General features: G+C 39.4%; 1 protein-coding gene across 1 annotated transcript in view; it reads right to left on the bottom strand.

The window, feature by feature from the left end:
• LRRC2 (leucine rich repeat containing 2) overlaps positions 1-26,746 on the bottom strand; it is a 63,002-nt gene that overhangs the window by 5,762 nt on the left and 30,494 nt on the right. Inside the window, exons 4-5 of the mRNA XM_075726937.1 lie at positions 25,594-25,730; positions 261-406 (exon numbers count right to left, since the gene is read on the bottom strand). Coding sequence (XP_075583052.1) covers positions 261-406; positions 25,594-25,730 — 283 coding nt within the window. The remainder of the gene's footprint in view (positions 1-260; positions 407-25,593; positions 25,731-26,746) is intronic.

Genomic DNA, 26,746 nt, shown 5'->3' with positions numbered 1-26,746 from the left:
CAGAAAATGTAATTAGTTAACTGAACAATAGAGGCACTAACGGCACAATCTGCCATCAATGAGCTAGAAAATATAGTTTCTGTTCTCTGACCTAGTACATCAATAATGATGGTAAAGCTTCCGTGCAAAACTATATGATGCATTTCCAAATGTGATATTTTTCATGTGATTTTTCATTAATGGAGTCCCTTGGAAGCTTGTTACTTTCCAGATTTGCTTTATAGTTCACAAGCCTGTCAATTAATTAAAACATACACTACCTGTCTATGTCTTCTGGGAGATCTTTCAGGTTGTTGCTGCTAATATCCAACCACTGCAAATTAGACATCCGGAGTACACAAATTGGAATAGAATGGAACTTGTTTGCTGACACATCCACAACCGTGACTTGTTTCAGGTTACTAAGCTAGAAAGAAGTGGTGCTTTATTTTAGTTACATTTTGCAAATACAAGAAGACATTTTATTTATCAAACATCCTTATTCCTCTCAAAGCACCTAGAAAAATAAGAATTGCTTTTTTTTTTTACTCAGCTTTTTGACAGTCTTATCTCTTCATCATCATTTTATAGGAAAAATTATTTCAGAAATAGCTACCTCCCAAAGTGTTCATCACCTTCCTCACACTGTCATGGTATTGAAAGAAATTTGAGTTCGTTCCTTCCTAGGTTATATATGAACTAAGCCCTGAAGTGCAAAACACACATTGGTAATTAATAGATGCCACGTTTCCATTCTCAAAATTAGAGATTGTATAACTCCCATTAAAAATACATAGATTTCCTTTGCTATAACTCTGTTATACATTGATAGTGTATTGCTAGGAGACCCTTAGGAAATGAAACGGCCAATTTAAACCAACAGAAAATTTGGTCCAATATTTTTCAAAGATCTTTAAAAAGACATTTTCCATACTGCAAACTAAATACATAATAAGGTGCAATAGACCTTTTTATTTGAATACTTTTCAAAGGAATTACATTTTTAAGTAATAAACCTTTAGTGCAAAGAAGGTTAACTACAAATGTAAAATATACCTGTTAAAGAAATAAATGTGTTAAATAAAGCTCTCTGTGTGCTGAATCAATTATTCACACTACCAGTGTTCATAAAACCATGCAGCTAGCTAAAGTGAATGTCAAAAAAGTATAAATGTTAACCAAAAAAAGTACTTTAGAATGGAAATCATGTCTCTGAGCTGCTAATCATAAGTCACCATCACAATGTAGCTCTATAGATCCTGATACAGAAAAGAAAGTAGCAAAAAAATTTCATTCATCTTTGCCTGAAGGTTTCTTAGAATGTAGAAAATAATTAGGAATGAAAAACCCCAAACCAAATACATTTTTCACTTACGAAGTAAGCAAAATGCAAGCAACAGCATAAATTATGAAAAAAAAAAATTATAAAGTAATAAAATACATTCTGAATCCTTGAGAAGGTTTTTATTATTATTATTATTATTTATTAAGAATCAAGTCCTGGTTTGTTATATTTTATGGCCAAAATTCTTCTTACTGCAGTACTGTCAGACTTCCATCTTAATTTGACTCTTGTCATTTAAAATGCTCACATTCATAGCTTGGTGCTATGTTGGAGCCAGTTTGGTCTGGGATTTCTTGGTGGTAGGTTGGTTTTGGTTTTGGGTTTTTTTTTTTTGTGGGGTGTAGGTTTTTTGTTTGATTGGGTTTTTGGTTTGTTTTTTCTAGATATAACCTCATATTGCTGCCAGACCTTAAAATTGGGGAACTCTTTTCAGGGAGATTTACTGAACTTAATGTATTACAAATGACTACACAATTAAGTTTACCTTTCAAAAATAAAATAGAGGCTCAGCGTTCCTCAAGTCAAAGATATAATTTCAAAATCTGCACACCACAGCATTAAAAGACCCTTGGTGAGACATTGCCATGGAAATGTCTCACTCCTGATTCAGAACAGGCAAGCACACATTTTATTCTGACACTTCTCACTTCCAAACCATTTTGTCATTTTGAGGACTGACTACTAGCAATGAACACTCACTCTTATGCTGTAAATTTTCCAGATACTGAATCTTTTTTCCAACAAAACAGAACCTCCCTTTGAACAAGGAAAGCAGAGTAACTCTTCTAGATTGTAGCAATGAGAGTATAGACAAAATAATTGACATCATTTTTACACTGCATTTACTTTGTGGTTTCAAATTATTGTCACAATTCCAAATCCCAAGCAAATATTTCAAGTTTCTCTGCACTCAGAACAATTGGCTGAAACTGCTGACAAATTTCTTTCAGCAAACTCTCCCTAGAAGAAATTTAGCAGGCACACAATTGAAACAATGTCCTAAAGGCTCAAATGCCACCCAAAATGTTCTCAAACCATCCCCAAAGAAGAAAAGTCACTGTCTCTAAACACCAAGTGGCAGATTATTTTAAAATAAATTGACATCACTGTTCACCCAAGTTCCTAAACACTTTGCTTTCACATGCAGTCACTTGTCATGCTGAAACAACTTGGTAACATTAACACTGTGTGGTAAAATGATATTTATTCAATAGCAGTAACTAGTTTTATATGTTTTCTTGAAAGTGCTTTATTGCATTAAATATTAAAAGTAACAATAATATAGCAAATTTTTTTAATAAACAGAGCTGTTTCTACCATTTTTCATGTAGTATTGAAAATAGATTGTTTTAATACTTGATTAGATCAAAAACTGTATTTTTCAGGAGTTTGTATTCCCATAAAAATGTACCAACAAAATATAAGGCCATGGACTCTCTTGATATAAAATTTGGTTCAGCATGCCACAGAATATATGGAGCCATGATTATATTGTGTAAACTGCAAGCCCTCAGTACGTGTTCTTTTAGGACAATTTAACAAAACCTGTCCATTTTCTATAGTATGTTGAAACCTAATGGGGTTTTTATTTAATCTGTATCTGATACGTTACCAGGAACACCTATGATATACGATGCATTGGAAATTATGGCAGCTATGTATTATATTTTCTAAAGAAAACCCTGTGTATTTTATTTCTTCTTGAAGGACTGATGGATTTTTGCACCTTTATAACATTTCATTTTCAACAAGCATGGCTCCCTTATCATTTTTACATTATAGTTTATTTTTCCTTGACGTTGATTTTTGCTATTTTCTTCTATTATTTGACTTTGAATCAATCAGTATATAGGCTTTAAAGTTCCATTTTAAAAAATAACTATATTTGATAGTCTAGCTATCTGGACCCACTTATTGTGGTCCTCATGTTTAATCACTGTTGTCATTTTTATTTGACAAACTGCCCCATTTTGCTTATCTTAATAATTTTGTTCATAGAAATAATCCAGATAACGTTGTAGAACTCCACTGCTTCTCTCACCCTCTGACAGTTAAACCTTCAGTTGAAAGAAAAGGACACCATGTCCTGGGCTGAACACGTTATTTGATTAATGGGTGTGTTTTTATTTCTGTTCGGCTTTTTGCCATGAAAGGGATTTACTGATAAGGTTGCATGCAAGTTTATCATGAGTTGCCTGCTACCTAGCACCAACAAATAAAAATGTGTTAAGTCATGTGTGATGGATGCACTCGACCTCTTGACCAGACTGGCGGGGGTTAGGTGCAGGATATGGAAGAGGTAAAGGCCAGAGCCATAGCTGGGCTGTGACCTCTAGTTTCAGCCTATTCTCTGAAAACCCACAAAGGAGCAGATGACACAGTGAGCATCGATGCATATGAGCTTGGAACACAGATCATGCAATTTACACATGAATACTGGTTGGTTTTTCCCAAGACTCATTTATCAAGGAACAAAGAAAGTTGTGGGTACAAGGAGTCTCCTGCATAGCTTCTCCATGGCATTCAATCTGACTACAAGCCAACTACTTTATCTTATAAATATGACAGCCCAAGTGAGCCTTCTTCGAGCTCTCCCTGCAAGGCAGCATGGCTGCATGACGGTGATCTCCCATTGAGCTGGGACACCTCTCAGGACTGCTCCTCGAGGCAGAGAGACCTTTCACCAATGGCAGATCTTTGGTAAGCAACCAGTATCCTGCATAACCTTTTGTATGGTAACTTTGATTTTGTCTTGGTAATTTTGATTGCATGCTGAATTGATGCTAATGAAATATTACATAAACTTTGCATGTACAATCCTTTAGACATAAACCATTCACCAGGTCTGAGACTAAGATTGGACCTAGCTGCACCTAAGTTCCATCAGGAGTTCAGAAAACAAGGGGGTCTACTCTGAATCTCAAGAGTCAATGGGAGGGTCCTCTTTGCTCTGTGCATCTCTGGTCTCTCTATAAATCATTCTAACTCAAGTGTAGCTCAATTTTCCTTTGTATGATTCCTCCATGCAGTAATTACTAGAATGAACCTTGCCACTGAACTTTGTTAAGTTTCACTTTCACAACATCATATTAAACCACTCTTACTAATACCTTTGTTGGTGATTCTTTAAGCGTCTAAATCACACATTCATGACAAACTGGCATAGTTGGCAGGATCCTAAATCAGGATTTGCAACATCATGTCAAGCCTTACCACAAAAATACTGTGTTTTCCAATTACATGTAAATATTCTGTGACAGAAACAGCATCCCATCAAAGTCAATATATGACAAAACATACAAAGGATTAACCCGGAAATGTCTATCAGTGCATTACAAACATGCTTTTGCCCAGAAATTTTAGACTTAATGTATTCAAAGAAAATTTGTACCACTTTAGTAAGATCAGATTATCACATATGTTGTCTCCCAAAATGCATAGACTGACACTCAGTGTCTCATTAGCTTGCTGAAAGCAGTATGGTGTATATGACAAAGGAGCACCCTAGGTGCAAACTGCACAGTGGCTCACTTAGATGTCATGCATTCAAACCAAATCCCCAGCTTTTCTTTCACAGAGCTGCAAATTTAACCTCTTCTATAATCTCATTGACATTCCTGGAGCAAAACACCAATTAAAGAAACAGGGTACAAGTATCTTTAGAGGCAGAAGATAACTTTCATTAAGATATACTTGTATATTTATATCCCAATCTACCATCGGACTTCCAAACTGGACTCTTAAACTTGAGGAGGCAAAGGAATTTAACAGTCAACCCCACCCCTTAGTAACAGGGTACTTGTTCATGTATTTTGTGACAAAACCCTCTGAAATGTAAAAATGCATGACTTCAAACAGTATTTCATTTGGTGGTAACACAATAAGCTAAATCCAAGAAATGTATGTGGAAGCAAGTCTTCACCCAAATGGCATTATTCTGATTTTGTAATTCTAAAATCCTAAATCTTTTGCAGAGTTAATCCACAAACAGATGTTGTTATTCTGATGCCAAATGATTTACTTGGAAGTTTAACATTATACACCTTCATCTTTGGAGCAGTGCTAGGTTAATGGTTGGATCCAATCTAAATGATCCTATGATTCTATGGTCATTCAAACACCTAATTTTTAAAGTCTAATAGATTAATGATAACTATGATGATCTAAGCATAAAATGTTCACAGAAAGGGACTTTGCTTTTTATTAGAGTAGTTTTCTGTACACACAAACCTTTCATCAGGTCTGCAAAGAATGAGAAAGCTGGCTGCATACGCAATATTCACAAAAATATCAGGTATTGATCACTTACAGGTGACTGAAGAACCACATAGCAATAAGAGCAGGACTATCTTCATACAGTTAAGATCCTTAAGAATGTGGATCATGTGTTTAAATTTAAGTATAGGAGTTGTTCCAGCCAATAGATGAGTCTCATGAAATTAAGTACCTGAATAGTGATTTTCCGGGCTGAAGTCAAAACAAGTCTGCTGTCTCAAAAAATAAATTTATGTTGATTGGTTACATTAAATTTTCATAGTATTACTTCTGCAGGTACACACAGTCTGCATATATTATTGCACTTTGCCATCAGAAACTCATCGCATCTTCAAATCTCCAAAACTGGTAAATTAAGGACACACAGTAGAAGGGAAAACTAAACTCTATCAAAAGTCAATTACAGGTTTCTCATCAACTTAAATGGGTCCAGTAGCTCACTTCAGGTGCATATTCTTCATATGTTTTAATTAAAACCATTAGAAGAGGAAAAGCAGCAATGTCAGTAGCATACAGGCATTAACTGACCTCTCCAGAATGTTTGGGTAGGAAGTGTCCTTTGAATATACCAAAAGACCCTTTTAAGATACATTCTGTTCCTTCACCAAAAGATGACCAAAATGTCTCACTTTGGTAACAGAATAGAGACAAACCCAAAAACTTTTTTAATTTCTGCTCCAAGATGCAACAGCAACACTCAAATTGTGCCATCTTAATTATGATTTAAACACATACAATTCTGCTTTGCCATGACAATACTCTGTAGCCTGTGAAGTTACTCTTCTAATTTTAAAAACTGAGCATGTTCCTTTGAGCCTATTCTGAAACCCAGAGTAAATCACTATTTGCCAAAGTGGGGCAAGGGGAAAACACCCAGAAGAGAAGGAAATTTTATTCTGTAGCAACTCAAAAAAGATACTGTAAATGAAGAGGACAGCAAAAATAAAGAATTATAACACACTGGTTGATTGTTTTGTTGTTTTACATTGATAAAATAATAATCATTCACTTTAAAGGAAAAACATATCAAGGTTATTTGAAGAGATAGTATCAGTAGAAGAGAACCAAGTATCTGCATAATATTGACAGAAGCAAAATAGATAATAAGAAAAATGATGTGAGAAAAATATTCAAGTGAAACTAAGAATGTAGTCCTATGGCTCTAATCTATTACAGTAGCACCATTTTGATAATTGATGATGAAATCATTTCACCATATGTATATTGGTGCTGGGCAATGACAACAGCTTTCTACACCAGATTGAACAGATATAGCCTGATAAACTTATAAAAAAGATTTTCATGGAATGTTAGTCAGAAATCAGCTTGCTTATAAACATAAGTGGAACACAGAATATAAAGGTGAAAAAGACATTCTGACTTCAGCAGTGGAGGTCAGAAGTTTTGTGATCTGTGAACCTCCTCGTATGATACCAGAAATAAGAATCTCCATGTCTCTTTGCTTTACAAACAAAAATGGTAGAAATTCTTTTTGCCTTGGCACAGAGTATCTTCATTAAAATGCACAAGGTTCTTGCCTGCTGTGGTGCTGGGCACCAGAGCAGTTTGGCAAATACCACTAATTGGCTACAAAGCAGGAGAACCCTGCAACTTGGAACTGGATTCATCTGTCCTTGAAGCAGGAGTTTCATAAAGAAAATCCCCACATTCAGGAAAGTCACAATGAAGGTAAGTTTGTTTTGCACCCTGTGACAAATCTGGTCTGGAATTGGACTTTATCTAGTTGAGCAAACTGTTGCAAAATGTCCATCATCAAACTTATTTTTCTTTCAGTGCCACAGACTACATGTGTATGACACTGATAGTACAGAAACCTACAACTGAGAACACTGACAACAATGGAACATGACAGTTCACAGCTTTGCAGCTTGCCAGGATTATAGCAATTTTTCTCTCCTTCCTCTTTTTTTCCTTTTTCATAGTGCTGTTAGATATATGTGGGGGTTTTGCATATACTTTCTTTGAGGTGGTGACAAACCTAACAGGAAAAATTTTGAGTTCCCAAAGGATTCTCTTCTTTCTATGTTGTAACAATATTTCTAGGAGGCTTTATGTCTTGCTCTGATACAAATGTGAAAATTGGAAATATAGCTAATATTAGTAAAAGACTCAGATATGGAAGAGATCTTTTCCTGGCCTGGACAAGAAAGCTGAGGAATGACACATATGCAGTACGCACAGTGGGTGGGGTTTTTGCACAAATAGACTTTTGGCTACTTTCTAAGAACTTGTTGGTGCAATTAAGAGCATGAGGCTATGACTTCTTATAGGTTTTAGTGCTTCATTGCTACTTTACATACTCCATCCAGGCTGTGTCCAAGTAACCTGGGTGTGTTCAAGTAATTTAAGGTATTAAATTATTATTGTTCTTATTAAATGTCTGCTAATAAAAATACAACTGAATACTTATTCAAATACTTACTTATTAAAGCTTGTAATGAAGCTGGGCTTTCAAGACTCATTTTACAGGACGAATTCCCCTGATGTGGAATTTACAGAGACCTGGTGCAGGCACTGGACCCATTGCAGCCCTCCAGTAATACCAGCCATCCACATGATCTTTGGTACTGCTCCACAGATGAGAACATAGCAAGTCTAAAAACTTCCTCTGCTTTTTACTGGAAATTCTTGAAAGTTTCTTTTCTTTCTTTTTTTTTTCTTTATAAACTAACGAAGCACTTGTTAAAATTGTCTTTTAAAAAACAAACAAACAAAAAAAAATTGCCTGCATAGAAAATACCTGGCCAGGTCCCCAGTGTAGCCCAGAGGCTACTAAATTTCAGGCAAGCTTCTAGGTGTAAATTACATCAGGAGATTTTCAATTAACTCAGACTACCTCAGGAAGAGGTAGGTACAAATAAAGCTGAAGGTTGGGTCCATAGTGCTCCTTGGATTGTTAAATTTTATCCTGTATCTTTTAAACAACAAGGAGAAGTTGTCTAATAAAATCAGTCATCTGGCCTGTCCCAGCATAGTTACTCAGAAGAGAAATTATGTAGAATCAGGTTTCATGGTACTGAAACAGTATAAGCTCAGATACATTTTACACTTTTTCTTCTGTGTCCTATATCAAAATAAGCAGCTTCCAAACAAGTGTTTTACTACCCAGTCCACTTCAGATTGTGTCCAAGCAACTTATCTTTGCTTAGCTACACTGCTGGAGGTATGTATTCCCCTAGTAATTTTTTAATAGTAAACAACAAAAAATTTCTGCATATTTGTGTATATTATGTGCAATGCCAGGTAATATTTTCTGTGAACATGATGTTTTACAAATACCTCTGTAATGCTTTGAGCATATAAAAACATGAGTATAACAAAGGAAACTGTGACTACTGAACAAATACTTAGAAGAAGTAACATTGATTATTAACAACATGCATGTAAAACTGTCAAGATTTTCATAACTGCAAATAAAATATAATATGGAGAAGTACAAGCTAATACAGGAACAGTGAACTACACACATTTCTTAAACTGACTGGAACCTGGGAAAAGATAGAAAGATGAAAAAAGTAACTATATAGCTCAGTGAAATTCTTGTATTCAATGTGCACTAGTGGTCAAAAAAGCAAATAAAGAGTTGGATAGATATGTAATGTGATACACAATAATTAACCTGAAATTACTTGCCACTAAATAAAACAATTGTACACCTGCATACAAAATACCATAGTTCTTGTGAGTTTTTCTCAAGGAAAAATACAACAGTAGATGGGTTTCAGACATGAGCAACAGTCGTTACCGGAATGGAAAGACTTTATTATTTTTGTTAATTTTTTGTTTTGCAGTAGTTCTGAAAGACCTAAATCAGGATTAGGAAAGACTGTGAAGGTTAGAACAGTTGAGCAAGAAATGGTAAATTTATGATGCATTCTTCCTTCACAACAGAGAGCAACATAACCAAAAAAACATTGCACTTCCTGATAAAATGAAACTTCTATAAAATTAGGCTATAGGATTTGCAACAACAACATGGTTTTTAGTTTAAGAACTTTTCAGAATTCAGAGGAAGCTGAAATTTACACAAATAATAAAAACTTCTATTTCTATGTCACAGTTCAAACAAGCATAGTTCAGATTTTTTCAACCTCAGAATATGGCACAAACACCTCACTGATGTTTTAGCAGAATAATACTGAACACTATATTCAGCTTGCTTATTGAGATTTCAAAAGTGAAAACTGCTAAAAGTTGAATTCTTTGAAAAGCAGATCTGCAACTTAGCAGTGTGTCACAATACTAGCATCGTTACCAGAGCACATAGAAGTGCAAATAAAGCTCTGTTATACTATGCTGTAAAAACACATGTTGAGGGTTGTCTACTATGCAGTTTTAATATCATTAATAGCCATGACAAGCAAATGGGAGAATGTGAACAGAAACACAGTGGCAAGAAGTCACCTACCAAGGTCAAAAAATACATCAGAGAAAATATAACACAGGTTTCCTGATTTCTGGTCTTGAGATACTAAGGACCACTCCAGGTGTCTATTATGAAAAGTCTCAGGCACCTATCAAGACTTTCTTTGATTATGGTAATGAAATTAGTGGGGATTTAAGATGCTGTATATTTTTATAACCTCCTAATTTCTTCCCTTTTTTTAAAAAGGGTTCTCCAGCATTCTACAATTCTGAAGCATCACATGAGGTCCTTGAGTCTAGTCAACCTTTTTATTGCCTCTAACCAGCATTTCAAAGAGCATTTTGTATTAGTAATCTGAAGACTTGGAGCAAGTTTCTGAGAATGAAAAATATTTGAACTACATTAAAAGTCATTTGGGGTAGCCTCGCCTCTTCTCTGCCCTTCAAGGAGTGTATTCAAAGAGAAACCCAAAAAAAAAACCCCACCAAAACAGAAAACAGACAAAAAAAAATACCAGCAACAAAGGCAGAAAAGAAGAACAGACAATCTTGAAATGGTAATGCCCACATGTGATCCTGACACATGTATCTTCTAATTCATTGCAGCCCCTCTGCCACCATGATTGCACAGGTCAGACATAACTTTTAACTGACCAGCTCTGTATTTCAAGATGAGACAAAATAGCAGCCTCAGGACAGCTTGGCAGCCAGCATACACTGCCTGACAGCATTGAAGCTAGGAGTCATAGCCCTCAGCAGCAGTCTAGTGGTGCATACTCTCCCCAATCATACAGCCATATAATCATATATCATATAATCAGACACAGTCAGGGGAAGTTTTGTCACATAGCCACACATATTCTTCACACAAACTCTACATACAGGTGAGCATTGGCCACATATACCCATCCTCCACACTGTCCATGTAAACTGATGCGTGGAGTCTCAAGGTCAAGGAATTTGGCAGACTGGGATTAAAAGTATTGCCTCAGATTAGTCCAGAAAACAACCGGCTGATGTAGCTAGAGTAATGCAGGTGATGGGGAAGCAAACAAAACATATCTCAATTAAAAATAGATAGGAAGAAGAAAATTACCAGGATCAATTTTGCAAAGTGAAAGATAAGGCGGGGGGGGGGATGGTCTGGGAAACCTTATTGCTGCAAAGTTGTGTTTACACCATGAAAGCATGAAGTTACTTTAATCTTAGCATAACCTTTTGTCCTGGTTTCAGCTGGGATAGTGTTAATTTTCTTCCTAGTAGCTGCCATAGTGCTGTGGTTTGGATTTAGGATGAGAAGACTGTTGATAACATGCTGATGTTTTTAGTTGTTGCTAAGTACTGCTTATGCTAGTCAAGGACTTTTCAGCTTCCCATGCTTTGCCAGGTACTCAAGAAACTGGGAGGGGGCACAGCCAGAATAGTTGATCCAAACTGACCAAAGGGCTATTCCATACCATATGAAATCATGCTCAGTATAGAAACTGGGGGCGGGGGGGGAGGTTGACCGGGGAGCAGCGATCGCTGCTCGGGAACTGTCTGGGTATCGGTCAGCGGGTGGTGAGGTGGTGAGCAATTGCATTGTGCATCATTTGCTTTGTATATTATTATTACTACTATTATTATATTGTTATTATTATCATTACTATTTTACTTTACTTCAATTATTAAACTGTTCCTATCTCAACCCAGGAGTTTTTCTCACTCTTACTCCTCCGATTCTCTCCCCCATCCCATCGGGGTAGGGGGAGTGAGCGAGCAGCTGCGTGGTGCTTAGTTGCTGGCTGGGGCTAAACCACGACACCTTTGTAACTTTTGTTTTTATTGTTCATAAAATTTTCCACCTCTTTCTAAACTCCATCAGTAATAACCAGCTCTATGACAAGCCACAAGACTGAATTAGATGGATAGTCTAAACAGCAGGTGAGGAGATGCCTCTTTTTTTTACATTTGTTCTGAGTTTTCCAGCCATTAATTTCTTAACCTGAAACTCATCGTGCTTTGCACTGCAGTTCAGAAGCATGACAGAGGTCCAGGTTTTTGAGCTGGCATCTCTTCAATAAGAAAAGCAGGAACCACTGGGCCATATCCTCCACTGAATTCCTTCGCATCTTCAGCATCACTTCCACTTCACATTGGGTATAATTCTACATTCTTTTGCCCAGCACTAGTAGAGCAGAGATCTCACTTGACTGATCTCTATACGAGACAAAAAAACAGGATGATATTTGCTTTCGATTGATAGGGCTGGCTCTTGTCTTCATGCCTTTCCCACTGATCATTGATGATGAATAAAAATCACAGTCAGCCTTACCAAGTGTTGTTTACAGCTGTGAAGAGTTGATCAATCATGTAACTACCTATAATTAGTTAACAACTGATAGTAATGTATTCAGTAATAAATTAAATGAATTCATTTCAGTTAGACTCTCCAACTTTATTCTTCTTACAGAATAAATAATAACTCTCATTAACTGCACTTTATGGATTAACAAATAACATGCTTTTTTTCTCCCTTCACCTACAACTCCTTTCTGACTCTCATCAATCCATGTATGTGGGCACCAGAGACATTTTTCTTTAAATTAAAATATGCAAATGCAATAGTGCCATGTATTTGTTCTCCTCTCTGCTTTTATTCATTAGTTATATAAAATCTGCCTCAGATCATCTTGCTGATGAATGGAGGCTATATAACCAGGATTTTGAAAGCCTATTTTGCTACTGGACTTGTCTTGGTTTAGCCCCAGTCAGCAACTAAGCACCACGCAGCTGCTTGCTCACTCCCCCTACCCCAATGGGATGCAATGAGGGAGAGAATCGGAGGAGTAAGCATGAGAAAAACTCCTGGGTTGAGATAAGAACAGATTAATAATTGAAATAAAGTAAAATAGTAATGTTAATAATATAATAATAACAATAATAATAATATACAAAGCAAGTGATGCACAATACAATGGCTCACCACCCGCCGACCGATACCCAGACAGTTCCCGAGCAGCAATCACTGCTCCCTGGCCAGCTCCCCCCAGTTTCTATACTGAGCATGATGTCATATGGTGTGGAATAGCCCTTTGGTCAGTTTGGATCAACTATTCTGGCTGTGCCCCCTCCCAGTTTCTTGTGCACCTGGCAGAGCATGGGAAGCTGAAAAGTCCTTGACTAGCATAAGCAGTACTTAGCAACAACTAAAACATCAGTGTGTTATCAGCATTCTTCTCATCCTAAATCCAAACCACAGCACTATGGCAGCTACTAGGAAGAAAATTAACACTATCCCAGCTGAAACCAGGGCACACTCAATGAGATTTTTGCACTGTTTTCAGAGAAAGCAGAGCTGGAACAGTACCAAATACTCTTTCCTACCACTGAATTCCTTTACAATTAGATTCATGCTTTTTGTAACAACATAGCCATGTTGCAGCATTCACATTATGCCCTTTTGCTCATGAAGTCTTCCTATATGCTGTAAAACTACTTCTCTGTCGTTCTCTACTATAAAAAAATTTCAGACCATGAAAGGTGGTGTTACTTTCATTGAACTCATGTGAAACGTAAGGAAAAGGTCACTGGCACCACAGCGTGGAGGTAGACACAGGTGGGTTCTCCAATGAAGTGGGCTGTTATTATTAGTTGCTGACTTGCTCTGATAGTGGAGTGGTTTTGAAATGATACTATATTAATTAGTAGACTTTGGAAGCACAGTGTCAAGAATAGGATCAACTGACACACTTTTCTGTGTCTAACTGCATAATCTTGTTTCCTAACATAGAGCTATGCCCTTCTTTAGCCCCTTGTCTATTAAAACATTTATGAGAGCTTCTGCAGCAGTAAGACCTCCATGAATCTCCTCTGACATCTAACACCTTTGCACCTGCTTTTTTGGGTTTCACACCCCTCCTGCTAATACTTGATGTTACACCTTATACCAGTTCCATAAAGCAGCTGTTGCTTTGCATGGATTGACAGCACTTTGGCCAGCTGTATAGGAAAGCAACTCATCATGAGCATTAAGGAAATTTTAAGAGAATACAAGCACAGAGCAAAGAAGGGCAAGATGAAATCCTGTCTAACAGAAATGCACTCAAGCCAAGCAATTGGAAAAACATTTCTGAGACTGCACATGTATGCACAGAAATGCTGGTCCAATTAAAGTCAACTGGAATTTTGCCAGTGATTTAAAATGAAGAATTTTACCAGAGGTTGGCTTAATGCTGTTGGATTCACAGTACCAAGTTAAGCCCTTTATTACATGACTCCTCTCTGCTTTGTAATCCCAAAAAAACCCACACAAATAAAATTCAGTTTTTAACAAATCCAGTACATGACTCTTTTGCAACTTTCTAAAAATTCTACATATGTGAAGATTTTACAGGTCCTTTATAATCCCATTGAATGAGAGAGAAAGGAGCTAAAGGTGAGTTCTGGTGCCTGACTGGATAGTGAAACCCCTGGGAAATTAATGTCCTGTACATCCCCCTGATTGTTTTTCATTTTATAATTGTTATACACATAAAAAACAAATGACAAGAGAAAGAAACAGGTGTGGAAGTTTACAGCTTTGAAGAATAATGTGCTGGTAAAACGACCTGTCATTTTACATTTCTGTTGAGACTGCTGGTGCCTTGCTTGTGTAACCAGGGTAGGGCTTTGGGAGGTGTGAGTCATGGATCACAAAGACAAGTTACATGGAAATGCCCAGTGGGGACTTATTTGAAGTCTCCCTACAATTGCATAGAGCTTGTGCCTCTACTCTTCCTGCTAAATGTTTTCCTTTGCTGAATAGGACTGGTCAGAGAAACAGAACCAGACCAAAGGGGACTGAAAATTTTCCAATTGTTAAACCTCAGTTTTAAAATATCTTTTGGAATTGTATTAATATACAAAAATTTATTTATGTCTGTCCTGGATACCGCTGTGATTGAAAACCTGAGGAGACTAATGTTATTGCTTAATGAACCTCTAATCACGTTAGCTTTTTTTTTAGGGTCACACATATTAGCATTGTTGAAAGATGCAAGAGAAAACTAATCATATTTTTCAGGTAAACAAAGCAGAGAAAAGGCACTAGATATGACTTCTGTAACTCTAGGCAGCCTTACCAGAAGGGATGTGTTACTGGACCTGTTGGTCACCAATGCAAGTGAGCTAATTGGTGACATCAAGACTGGAGGCAGCCTGAGCTGCAGTGTTCATGCACTGATGGAGTTCACAGTCCTCAAGGATATGGGTCTGGCAAACAGTAAAGTCAGGGCCCTGAATTTTAGCAAAGCAAACTTCCAGCTGTTCAAGGAGTTACTCAATAGGACCTGCTGGAAAACTGCCCTCAGGGACAAGGGAGCAGAAGAGAGCTGGCAGATCTTTAATGACATTTTCCACAGAGCATAAGAGCTCTCAATCCCCAGGTGTAAGAAATCAGGAAAGGCAGGCAAGAGACCAGTATGGATGATTCAAGACCTGCTGGTCAAACTAAAGGGCAAGAAGGAAATGCACAGGCAATGGAAGCAGGGACAGGTATCCTGGGAAGAGTGTAGGGACTCTGTCCAGTTGTGTAGGGATGGGGTCAGGAAGGCCAAGGCACAGCTGGAGCTGAATTTGGCAAGGGATGCAAAGAATAATAAGGGCTTCTGTAGTAATGTCAGCCAGAAAAAGAAGGTCAAAGAAAGTGTATCCCCCATGGTGAACACAGACTGTCAGACCGATAACAATGGACAAGGAGAAGGCTGAGGTACTCAACAATATTTTTGTCTCAGTCTTCACTGGTAACTTCTCTTCCCGCACCTCTCAAGTGGATGGATCTCAAGGCAGGGACTGGGGGAGTAAAGTCCCTCCCCCTGTAAGAGAAGATCAGGTTTGTGACCATCTGAGGAACCTGAACATATATAAATCTATTGGACCTGGCGAGATGCATCGCAGAGTCTTGAGGGAATTGGCTGATGTAGTTGCCAAGGCACTCTCCATGATATTTGAAATGTGATGGCAGTCAGGTAAAGTCCCTGGTGACTGGAAAAAGGGAAACATTGCACCCACTTCTAAAAAGAGTAGAAAGGAGGACCCTGGGAACTACTGACCTGTCAGCCTCCCCTCTGTGCCTGGCAAGATCATGGAACAGATCCTCCTAGAAGCTACGCTAAGGCATATGGAGGACAGGAAGGTGATTTGAGCTAGCCAGCGTGGCTTCACCAAGGGCAAGTCCTGCCTGGCCAATGTCGTGGCCTTCCATGATGGAATGACTACATCAGTGGACAAGGGAAGAGCTACGGATGTCATCTATCTGACTTCTGTAAGGCCTTTGACACAGTCACCCACAACATCTTTCTCTCTAAATTGGAGAGGTATGGATTTGATGGATGGACTGTTCAGTGGATAAGCAATTGGCTGGATGGTCGCATCCAGAGAGTAGGGGTCAATGGCTCAATGTCTGGATGGGCATCAGAGATGAGTGGTATCCCTCAGGGGTTCGTGTTGGGACCAGTACATTTTAATATCTTCATCAACGACATCTAGACAGTGGGATCAAGTGCACCCTCAGCAAGTTTGCAGATGACACCAAGTTGACACACCTGAAGGACACAATGCCATTCAGAGGGATCTGGACAAGCTCAAGAAGTGGACCCATGTGAACCTCATGAGGTTCAACAGGGCCAAAGGCAAGGTTCTGCACCTGGGTCGGGGCAACCCCTGACATCAATATAGGCTGGGGGCTGAAGATATGGAGAGCAGCCCTGCAGAGAAGGGCTTGGGGGTACCACTGGATGAAAAACTGGACAGGAGCTGACAATGTGCTCTCTTAGCCCAGAAAGCCAACCGAATCCTGGGCTGCATCAAAAGAAGTAAGGCCAGCAAGTTGAGGGAAGTGATTCTGCCCCTCTACTCTGCTCTGCTGAGACCCCACCTGGAGTACTGCATCCAGATTTGGAGTCCTCAGCACAGGAAAGAGATGGACCTGTTCTAACGGGTCCAGAGGAGGGCCACAAACATGGTCAGAGAGATGGAGCACCTCTCCTATGAGGACAGGATGAGAGAGTTGGGGTTGTTCAGGCTGGAGAAGAGAAGGCTCCAGGGAGACCTTATTGCAGCCTTTCAGTACTTAAAGGGGGTTTATAAGAAAGAGAGGAACACAGTCTTTAGTAGGGCATGTAGTGATAGGACCAAGGGTAACAGTTTTAAACTAAAAGAGGTATATTCAGACTAGATATAAGGAAGGAATTTTTTATGATGAGGGTGGTGAAACACTGGAACAGGTTGCCCAGAGAGGAGGTAGATGCCCCATCCCTCGAATCATTCAAGGCCAGGTTGGACAGGGCTCTGAGCAACCTGATGGAGTTGAAGATGTTCCTGCTCATTGCAGGGGGGTTGAACTAGATGACCTTGAAAGGTCCCTTCCAATTCAAACAATTCTACGATTCTATGATTCTATGATTTTGAAAGCTCCCCAAGTTTTTGCTTGCTTATATCAGGACTTAACTGAAACCTTGTTTGCACCAGAAATGCAAACCAAGATTTTATTTGATCTGTTGAAAACATGGTGTGCTAAAACAGCCAGAAAGCATAACCTTGCCATTTCTCTGAACTTCAAAGACCAGTTTATACAGGATTGACATGGAAATGCAGGCATACATACACATGCTCTTTCTTTGACAAAGTATTCATATGATGTAACAGTCTCTTCATTCCTTCATTTTGCACTACCCAGACCTCACAAAGGATACAGAAAATATTTCAGATCAGTTGCTGGGACTGCTCAGTTGTAGTATTGAACACTGTTCAAAGCAGAATAACTTTGCAAGTCTCCTTTTTAATTTCTTTTCAATATCAGAACATCTATCTGTAAGCATTTCTGTCTTGCTGCTGGTAGTGTGGAGTGACCTGCCTGTCCCGTGACTGAGAGTATGTGCCATACAAGGTGGTACAGATGGAGGAAATCAGAATTTCTTCATCTTCCCTTTTTCCCATTAAAGTTCCTTCAGGTCACAGCTATAGCTACTCTTGGCTGATGTGGCATTATTAGCAGAATTTTATAGTATGGAAGAAGAACTGGCCCTTCAACAAAGCAAAGCCATCTCTTTGAAATATCAGCACAAAGCAGGTATTCTGCCATGCACAGGAAATGTTAATTGGGTGATTCAGTAAATACTGTATAAAGAAATACTTTCTGAAGGAAGCACCCCTCAAAATAAGGCCAGAACATTTTTTCTACAAACCTATAGCAGAAAACATATTATTTATAATACTGTTTTTATACCTAGAAAAACAAGTTAGTTGCATAACGTGTACGAAAATAGCAATAGGAACTCTATCCAACAGTTAAAATGCAAATACCAACATCACAGTAATTCTTAAATTCACACACAGAAGGTACAAGGAATTGGAAAACAAATCCATCCATCCCTCCCCTTCTCTCTGCAGCTACCAAGTATGGGACCCAGTATAATCAGTATAATCCCCCTATGCTAGGAAAGGAACTGGATAACATACAGGCCATGCCTCTCCTGAGCATCTTAGCTGGAGAAACAAATTCACTTCCACAGATGAGTTTTATCAGCTATGTGTCATCTCAGAAGATTGTTCCCTTAATTTCATACTGCACCTTCCCCTGCTGAGCCCAGTTACTGAGGTGTAGAAGTATCTGTTACAAACTGACTGCATAAATGTAATGCCACGTAGGGTGCCTTTTCTAACATTTACATTTTATTTCAATTTATATTTTCACCCATGTCCAGAGAAAGGCATTCTTAATTTACAAATGCGGTCAAAACAGATTTGAATTCAACTGCAGATCCATAAACCTTTTCTTCCAAGGGGCTTTGCAACTAATACTAATCTAATATTGAAACTAAATGGAACTTTTTAAAATCTAAAAATGTTAGACATCCAACAGTAGAAGAGAGAAAAATAAATTGAAAAGTAGACTTTGAACCCACTTGTTCTTCCTTAGGCATAGTATGGAAAGGTATGAAACCTTAAGCCTTGACAAATTACAAGATGAGAGCACACACCCTCAATTTTTTTTAATGGAGCATCAGATGACCTAATTTCAAGATTCAGTGAGGTGACTTACAAAGTGCTGGAACTGGCCTTTGAAAACAGGGAAAGAGACAAGTGAACAGTGAGCTGGCCCCTTGATGCTATGGCATGAGGCATGACACTCAAAACATGGCTCCAAAGCACACCCAAATAAGAATACTGACAAAAGTCGAGGTACTGGACAAACATGTTCCTAGTAGGCTGACAGAGCCACTCCATGAAACAGGTTGCAATAGGCCAAGCAGAATGCTATGGTTTCAGGTGGGGCTTCCCCACACACACACACTGAAAAAGGTGGATGCATTACTACCAGGTATTGAATGTATTAACAGAGAATAAAGATCCACAAGATTTCGGTTGTGTTAAAGCATCTCAATCATAGCATACCTCAGTTTAAAACAGCTGCATTGAGAAATGAAATTGGTAAATTAAAAAGGCAAGAACTATAGTCAGTATAATGCTGAAAACCTCCTTAACAGCTGTAGTTCACCAGAAAAGTAGTACGAGATAAAGGTGCTTAGCATCTTGTCTTTCCTGAAGTTTCCCTGTTTACAAAACAAATTAACAGACTTAACAGATATCATAACAGTCTGTGAATCTCTAATGTGGCTGACTGACAAATTCAGGCACAGAAACAACTGATATGCCAGCAAAATTTATGCACATATATGGTAGCTGTCTTCACAAATTAGGGACTTCAATTCAGAATGGGTATTTGGTGACACTGTATGGTTTTGTGTAGCAACCTATGTTCACTGTCTACCACTTCTGGGTAGCAACTACAGTCATGTGTTACATGGTCCATCTCACTGAGATTTCTCCCCCTGAATTAGCTCATCATGTAATATTTTGTGCCTATTTAAAAAAAAAAAAAAACCCAACAACAACAACAAAAACCCCAAACTCAACTCTTCTACTAAAAAAGCAAACAACTAAATAACCAAATAAAATAAAAGCTTAAAGACTTCTCTAGTTTTTCCACCTGTCATAAAGCAAATGGATAGACAGGAAACAGGGAGACTGGTTACTGAAGGTGTAATTCAGCCTCAGAGTTCTGATGATCTCATAAACCTTTATGGGTCTGTCAAAAATTCTTTACTGAATCACAGGCATGTTATCAATCTCTTTGAATCCATTTTTTTTATGTGTTATCAGTGTCTCTCTGGCCATTACTCTATGTACAGAACCAAGGTAAAATTAGACTTTGAACATTTCTGCTGGGCTGAAGTTTGCCTTTATTTCTTTCAAGTAAGTTTTACACTGGAGAATACTGTTACTGCGTTCATGCATTTCTTTACCTTCCCAGAAGACACTTTTAATGATTTGAAAGTAAAATAAAAATTGAACTTCCTAAAAGATGATAAACAGGAAACATTTTTAGCAACTCTCTACCTTATTTTGTGTATTGGTTGCCAAGTTTTCTCTTTTTTTCCTAATGTTGTAAAGGGAACCCATTCACCTACCAAAACAGAGCTTGCATATCATAGAATCATAGAATGCTTTGGGTTAGAAGGGACCTCTAGAGGTCATCTAACCCAACCCCCCTGCAGTGAGCAGGGACAGCTTTAACTACATCACGTTGCTCAGAGCCCTGTCCAACCTGACTTTGAACGTTGCCAGGGATGGGGCCTCTACCACCTCTCTGGGCAAGATGTTCCAGTGCTTGACCACCCTCATTGTAAAAAACTTCTTTTGTATACTGGCTTATTTACAGTTTCCAGTTCCCAGTACTCACACCACAGGAGACAATGATGACCAAGACTCACGAGCATTTCACCAGATTAATAGATGTTAGCAACAATTGTATTAGGTAATAATTGATCTAATCTGTCTAACTTGGGATCATAAATACTTGTATTGGGTGTCCACGGAAAGGTGCTGGCAGCATGGGAGCTGTAGTGTGGCTTCTGTAGGAAGAGACCAGGGGCTGCCCATGTTGGACACAGACAGTTCCAGCCATCTCCAACGGACCCACTCACTACACGACACAGCTGAGCCCCTCAGTCAAGTGTGTGGTGCCACTCTAAAAACTTATTTAAGAAAAGGGAAAAAGCACCAGAGAAAAGGGGAGAGAATAAAAAGAGTGAGAAAGAACAGAGAGAACACCAAGGTCTGAGCAGGAGGAGGTCTTCCATGGTGAAGCAGACCTCCACAGCACAGCTCATGGAAGACCCACACTGCTGCAGATGCATATTCCTGAAGAAAGTACAACCCATGGAGACCCCACACCAGAGCAGAGGAAAAGTGTGAGGAGGAAGGAGAAGCAGCTAGAAAACACTGTGTACTGTCTATGACTCCCCCCACCTCCCTGCACCACTCAGGGCTGGGAGAGAAATCTGGAGGGAAGGAATGGAGTCAACCTTGGAAGAGGGATGAGGAAAGATGTTGGTTTAATGTCTTTGTTTCTCACTACCCAAATATATATTGGCAAATATCAAATTAATCTTCCCCAAGAACAGTCTGTTTTGCCAACAACAGTAAATGGTAAACAAACTCCCTGTCTTTTATCTTGAGCCATGAGATTTCTTAGCCTATTTTCACCCAGTGCCATGCTGAGGAGGGGGAGGGAGTGAGCAGCTGGGTGGGCATTCAACTATTAGCCAAGGTTAGCCTGCCACAGCACTTCACAGTGTCTTTCTGTTTTCCTTTTTTAGACTGTTCCAACTAACTCAATATTTCAATTAATTAAATAGTTACCTGACAGTGACTACCACCTTTTGCCCATCTGAGAATCAAACAACAGACACCTATTACATTAGCAAGGATATTGATGCCATTGCTCTGAATAACATCAGCTGTATTGAGTACACTGAAGGCCAAACACTTTGCAGCATTTTAAATCATTTGACAAAAGTGTTCTTTTAATTGCATGTTCAGCTTCCAAAGCTTCCCTTGAAATGTTGATTCTGGGAAACCAATTTTATACATTAAATCAGAAGAGTTTGTGTAGCCTACCTCCCAGGTCACTGCAAGTATAAATTAAGTGCCAGCCTCCAGAGAAACAAGGAAACACAATAGACAATGCCAATTGCCTGGCTGAATAGGGAGCTTTTGCGGGGACTCAGGGAAAAAAGGAGAGTCTACCGCCTTTGGAAGAAGGGGCAGTCAACTCAGGAGGAGTACAGGGATCTTGTTAGGTCATGCAGGGAGGAAATTAGAAAAGCAAAAGCCCAGCAAGAACTCAGTCTGGCCAATGTTGTAAAAGATAATAAAAAATGCTTTTATAAGTACATCAGCAATAAAAGGAGAGCCAAGGAGGATCTCCATCCTTTGCTGGATGTGGGGGGGAACATTGTCACAGAGGACAAGGAAAAGGCTGAGGTACTTAACACCTTTGCCTCTGTGTTTAACAGCCAGACTGGTCATCCCCAGGGTACTCAGGCCCCTGAGCTAGAGGATAGGGATGGGGACCAGAATGGAGCCCTCATAATCCAGGAGGAAGAAGTTAACGACCTGCTACGCCACCTGGACGCTCACAAGTCTATGGGGCCAGATGGGATCCACCCGAGTGTACTGAGGCAGCTGGCAGAGGAGCTCACCAAGCCACTTTCCATCATCTATCACCAGTCCTGGTTAACAGGGGAGGTCCCTGATGACTGCAGGCTTGCCAATGTGACGCCCATCTAGAAGAAGGGCTGGAGGGAGGACCCGGGGAACTACAGGCCTGTCAGCCTGACCTCGGTGCCGGCAAAGATTATGGAGAGGTTCATATTGAGTGAACAGGCAAGTGCAGATCAACCAGTGGATCAGGCCCAGCCAGCATGGCTTCATGAAAGGCAGGTCCTGCTTGACCAACCTGATCTCCTTTTATGACCTGATGACCCACCTGGTAGATGATGGAAAGGCTGTGGATGTCATTTACCTGAACTTTAGCAAAGCCTTTGGCACAGTCTCCCATAATATTCTCCTTGGGAAGCTGGCAGCTCATGGCTTGGACGGGCGTACTCTTTGCTGGATAAAAAACTGGTTGGGTGGCCGAGCCCAGAGAGCTGTGGTGAATGGAGTTAAATCCAGTTGGTCACCAGTCACAAGCAGTGTTCCCCAGGGCTCTGTTTTGGGGCCAGCCTTGTATAATATCTTTATCAATGATCTGGATGAGGGGATTGAGTGCACCCTCAGTAAGTTTGCAGATGACACCAAGTTGGCTGGGAGTGTCGATCTGCTGGAGGGTAGGATGGCCCTGCAGAGGGACCTGGACAGGCTGGACCGATGGGCCGAGGCCAACTGTATGAGGTTTAACAAGGCCAAGTGCCAGGTCCTGCACTTGGGTCACAACAACCCCAATGCAATGCTACAGGCTTGGGGAAGAGTGGCTGGAAAGCTGCCTGGCTGAAAAGGACCTGGGGGTGTTGGTTCACAGCTGGCTGAACATGAGCCAGCAGTGTGCCCAAGTGGCCAAGAAGGCCAACAGCATCCTGGCTTGTATCAGGAAGAGTGTGGCCAGCAGGAGCAGGGAGGTGATTGTTCCCCTGTACTCAGTGCTGGTGAGGCCGCACCTGGAATACTGTGTCCAGTTTTGGGCCCCTCCATACAAGAAAGACATTGAGGTGCTGGAGCGTGTCCAGAGAATGGCAATGAAGCTGGTGAAGGGCCTGGAGCACAGGTCTTATGAGGAGCGGCTGAGGGAACTGGGGTTGTTTAGTCTGGAGAAGAGGAGGCTGAGGGGAGACCTTATCGCTCTCTACAACTACCTGAAAGGGGTTGTAGTGAAGTGGGTGTTTGTGTCTTCTCCCAAGTAACAAGTGATAAGACAAGAGGAAATGGGCTCAAGCTGCCCCAGGGGAGGTTTAGATTGGATATTAGGAAAAATTTCTTCACGGAAAGAGTGGTCAAGCATTGGAACAGGCTGCCCAGAGAGGTGGTGGAGTCCCCATCCCTGGAAATGTTCAAAAAACGGGTAGATGTTACACTTGGGGACATGGTTTAGTCTAGTCTACCCTTGATTGGTTTAGTATGGACTTGGTAATGTTAGGTTAATGGTTGGACTGGATGATCTTAAAGGTCTTTTCCAACCTAAATGATTCTATGATTCTATGATTCTATATTTTTCTTCTTGACCTTTTAGACCATGTTGACATAATGTTGCTTCCAGTGTTTGCTGTTATATAAAGTGATTTCCACAGCTCCGAATTTTTTCCATGGATTGTAAATGAACCATCACCTGGTAGCCTACACTCAGTTTTAGTGGTTTTCAATGTCATTGAATAAGAGACTGCCAGAAAGCAACAACATTTTTGAGTTTCCAGGAAAAACGCTTGTCTCTTAGGACTCAGCCCTGGGAAGACTTACATGCGCAGTTAAGTTTACATGCAAAGGCTACCCATAATGCATAGACATAGGTAAGCCTTTGCACTACAAGGCCTTTAGGAGCAACTGAGAAAATACTCGGATTTTGACATACCAGTGATTGGGGCTAAATTCACTGTTCTATTCCACAGGTTTGAATATACTTGTTTTCCCTAGATGCTTACATTTAATTCCTTCGCCTGTTCAGGATATATGCTTTTATGATTCCATTATGGTTCCTTTTTAGCTGTTAAATTTTATCTGGTTTGTCCCCTATCTTTGCTATCTGAAGGACCAGGAGAGGAAGGAGAAAGGACACCTGCACTGTTTGTGCTGTTGCTAGCATTTCTATGCAGTGTCCACTTACGATGGTGGAGCTAATGTTCATCCTTTGCTTCTGTTTCCTTCACACCATTTTTTAACAATTATTTTCAGCTAAACTACCTTACAGTGAAAAGTCAGAGGGGAAAGTTAATTACTGTTTGCATTTCCTCAGAACAGAACATAAGCATGGCCAAACCAGATCTCACAGAATTTTAATCCACTCCAACATCGCCTGTAAATCACCAGTAACAGGTATTTAAAGAAAAAGTAGGAATCAGTAAAGAAGAGCATGACACTTCTTCCTAAAGCTCCCCCCCAACTCATCCTCCAGGAATCAGGATATTAAGAATGTGAGAAATAGAGATGACTTCTGAAATGGCGGTTAGGTACCAGCCAATGGTTTCATTTCTCCATGAACAGTAAGTCTCTGAGCAGCTGTGGCAGAGAGCAGTTATGCATCCAACATGCCTGGGAGTCCTTTTTTCAGTCTTTATTATATATTCATACTATGCCTCACACGTAATATCCCTTTCAGACAGACATCTATACTCATAGCGACATGCAGTGTTGTTTATAGAACTCTCCATACTCTTTTTAAAGGAAAACAGACACTGGGAACAAATGAATGTTAGTATGTGAATTTCACCGTCAAGATGCACTTCACTTTTACAGAAAATAGCTATTTGCAGCTTTCTCCTTATCACCACTGGCCAAATCCCCTTTGGGATCATGTCCTCCTTCATATATCAGAATAAATACAAGCAAAATTTAGTCACTTGAAAACCAAAACAAAGAAGCTTGGTCCCATTTAACTGCTGCTAAAGCATTTTCAGTGATATTACTACTAAAACATTATTGCTAAAAACTGCAAGAAATATGACTTAGTCTGTTAAGAAAAGAGTTTAAGACTGCTATAAAATACCTTACAAGCCAAATTAAAAAGATGGAAGAAAAATAGTTTGTTATCTTACTTCAAATGGGAGCTCTGTTATTTCCATATTTCCAGACAAATCCAGTTTTTCCAGATTCTCACAATCACCCAGTTCTGGAGGGACAGACTTCAAATTGTTGAAACTCACATTGAGCACTTTGAGATTTTTTAAGCAGCCTGCGAGGGAAAGATAATTAAAATCAGTGCATAAAAAAAAAAACCAAAAAATCCACATGAAGGGAGAAAGTAAAAATAAAAGGCATACTGAGTTTAGGAAAGAAAAAACTCCTTAACTCTTGAGTAAGAGATTAATAAAAATTTTCTGCAGTGATCACTAACATTGGGGGGGGGGGGGGAGGGGGCGGCAACTGTGCTGTGTTGAACTCGTATGGACTTCCCTTAATCAGCAATGGCTTTGGCAAAGCAAAGGTTTGAAAGGAGGCAGCAAAGACTTGCAAAGGTCTTGATTCTACCAGGGATGAGATACCTATTGACCCCAGCTGAAACCAGAAAAGTTGGCTTTTGGTTTGGCCACTTTAGAGAACTTGCCTGCTAACTGAAAATCATCTTAATACTTTTTATACAACCTGTTCATTGGGAACAATTGCTCCTACTAAACTTACTACATCAAGAATTCTGTCTTTGGTATCCAGGATTGCATTCTTTTGATTATAAAAGATAATGAACATGTGCATTTGTTTCATTATATTCTTTATTTCAATTTATCATCCTTGTCAGCTTAATTTTAAGGCCCTTATAATATTCTAGGCTACATTTAGTCACATTGTACTTTGTTTCTTCAATTTATAGCATGACATAATCTTCAGCAAAAACAGGTTTAGACACATTACTAAAATTTGAATTGTATTATACTGAAAAAATGCAAATTATACTGTGACATAGTCAAAGGGGAAGGAAGTAAGGAATTTGAATGTATCAAATAGCTGGTGTGTTAGCAAAGGGATGCTTAAATATATACATAACAAAATGAGAACATTCTATGGACAGCTATGCTGTTGTATTACATGGACAATCATAAAATCACGGGATCACAAAAAGTTTTCAGTTGGAAGTGACCTTCAAAGATCATCAAGTCCAAAGCACTCTCCAGCCTGACTTTGAACACTTCCAGGGATGGGGCATCCACAACTTCTCCAGGAAACCTGTTGCAGTGTCTCACCACCCTCACCATA

This window comes from Pelecanus crispus, chromosome Z (assembly GCF_030463565.1).
Source record: "Pelecanus crispus isolate bPelCri1 chromosome Z, bPelCri1.pri, whole genome shotgun sequence".
In the NCBI taxonomy this organism is placed as follows: Eukaryota; Metazoa; Chordata; class Aves; order Pelecaniformes; family Pelecanidae; genus Pelecanus; species Pelecanus crispus.
The sequence above is the reverse complement of the archived record's forward strand: the minus strand, read 5'-3'. Positions and strand labels throughout refer to the sequence as shown.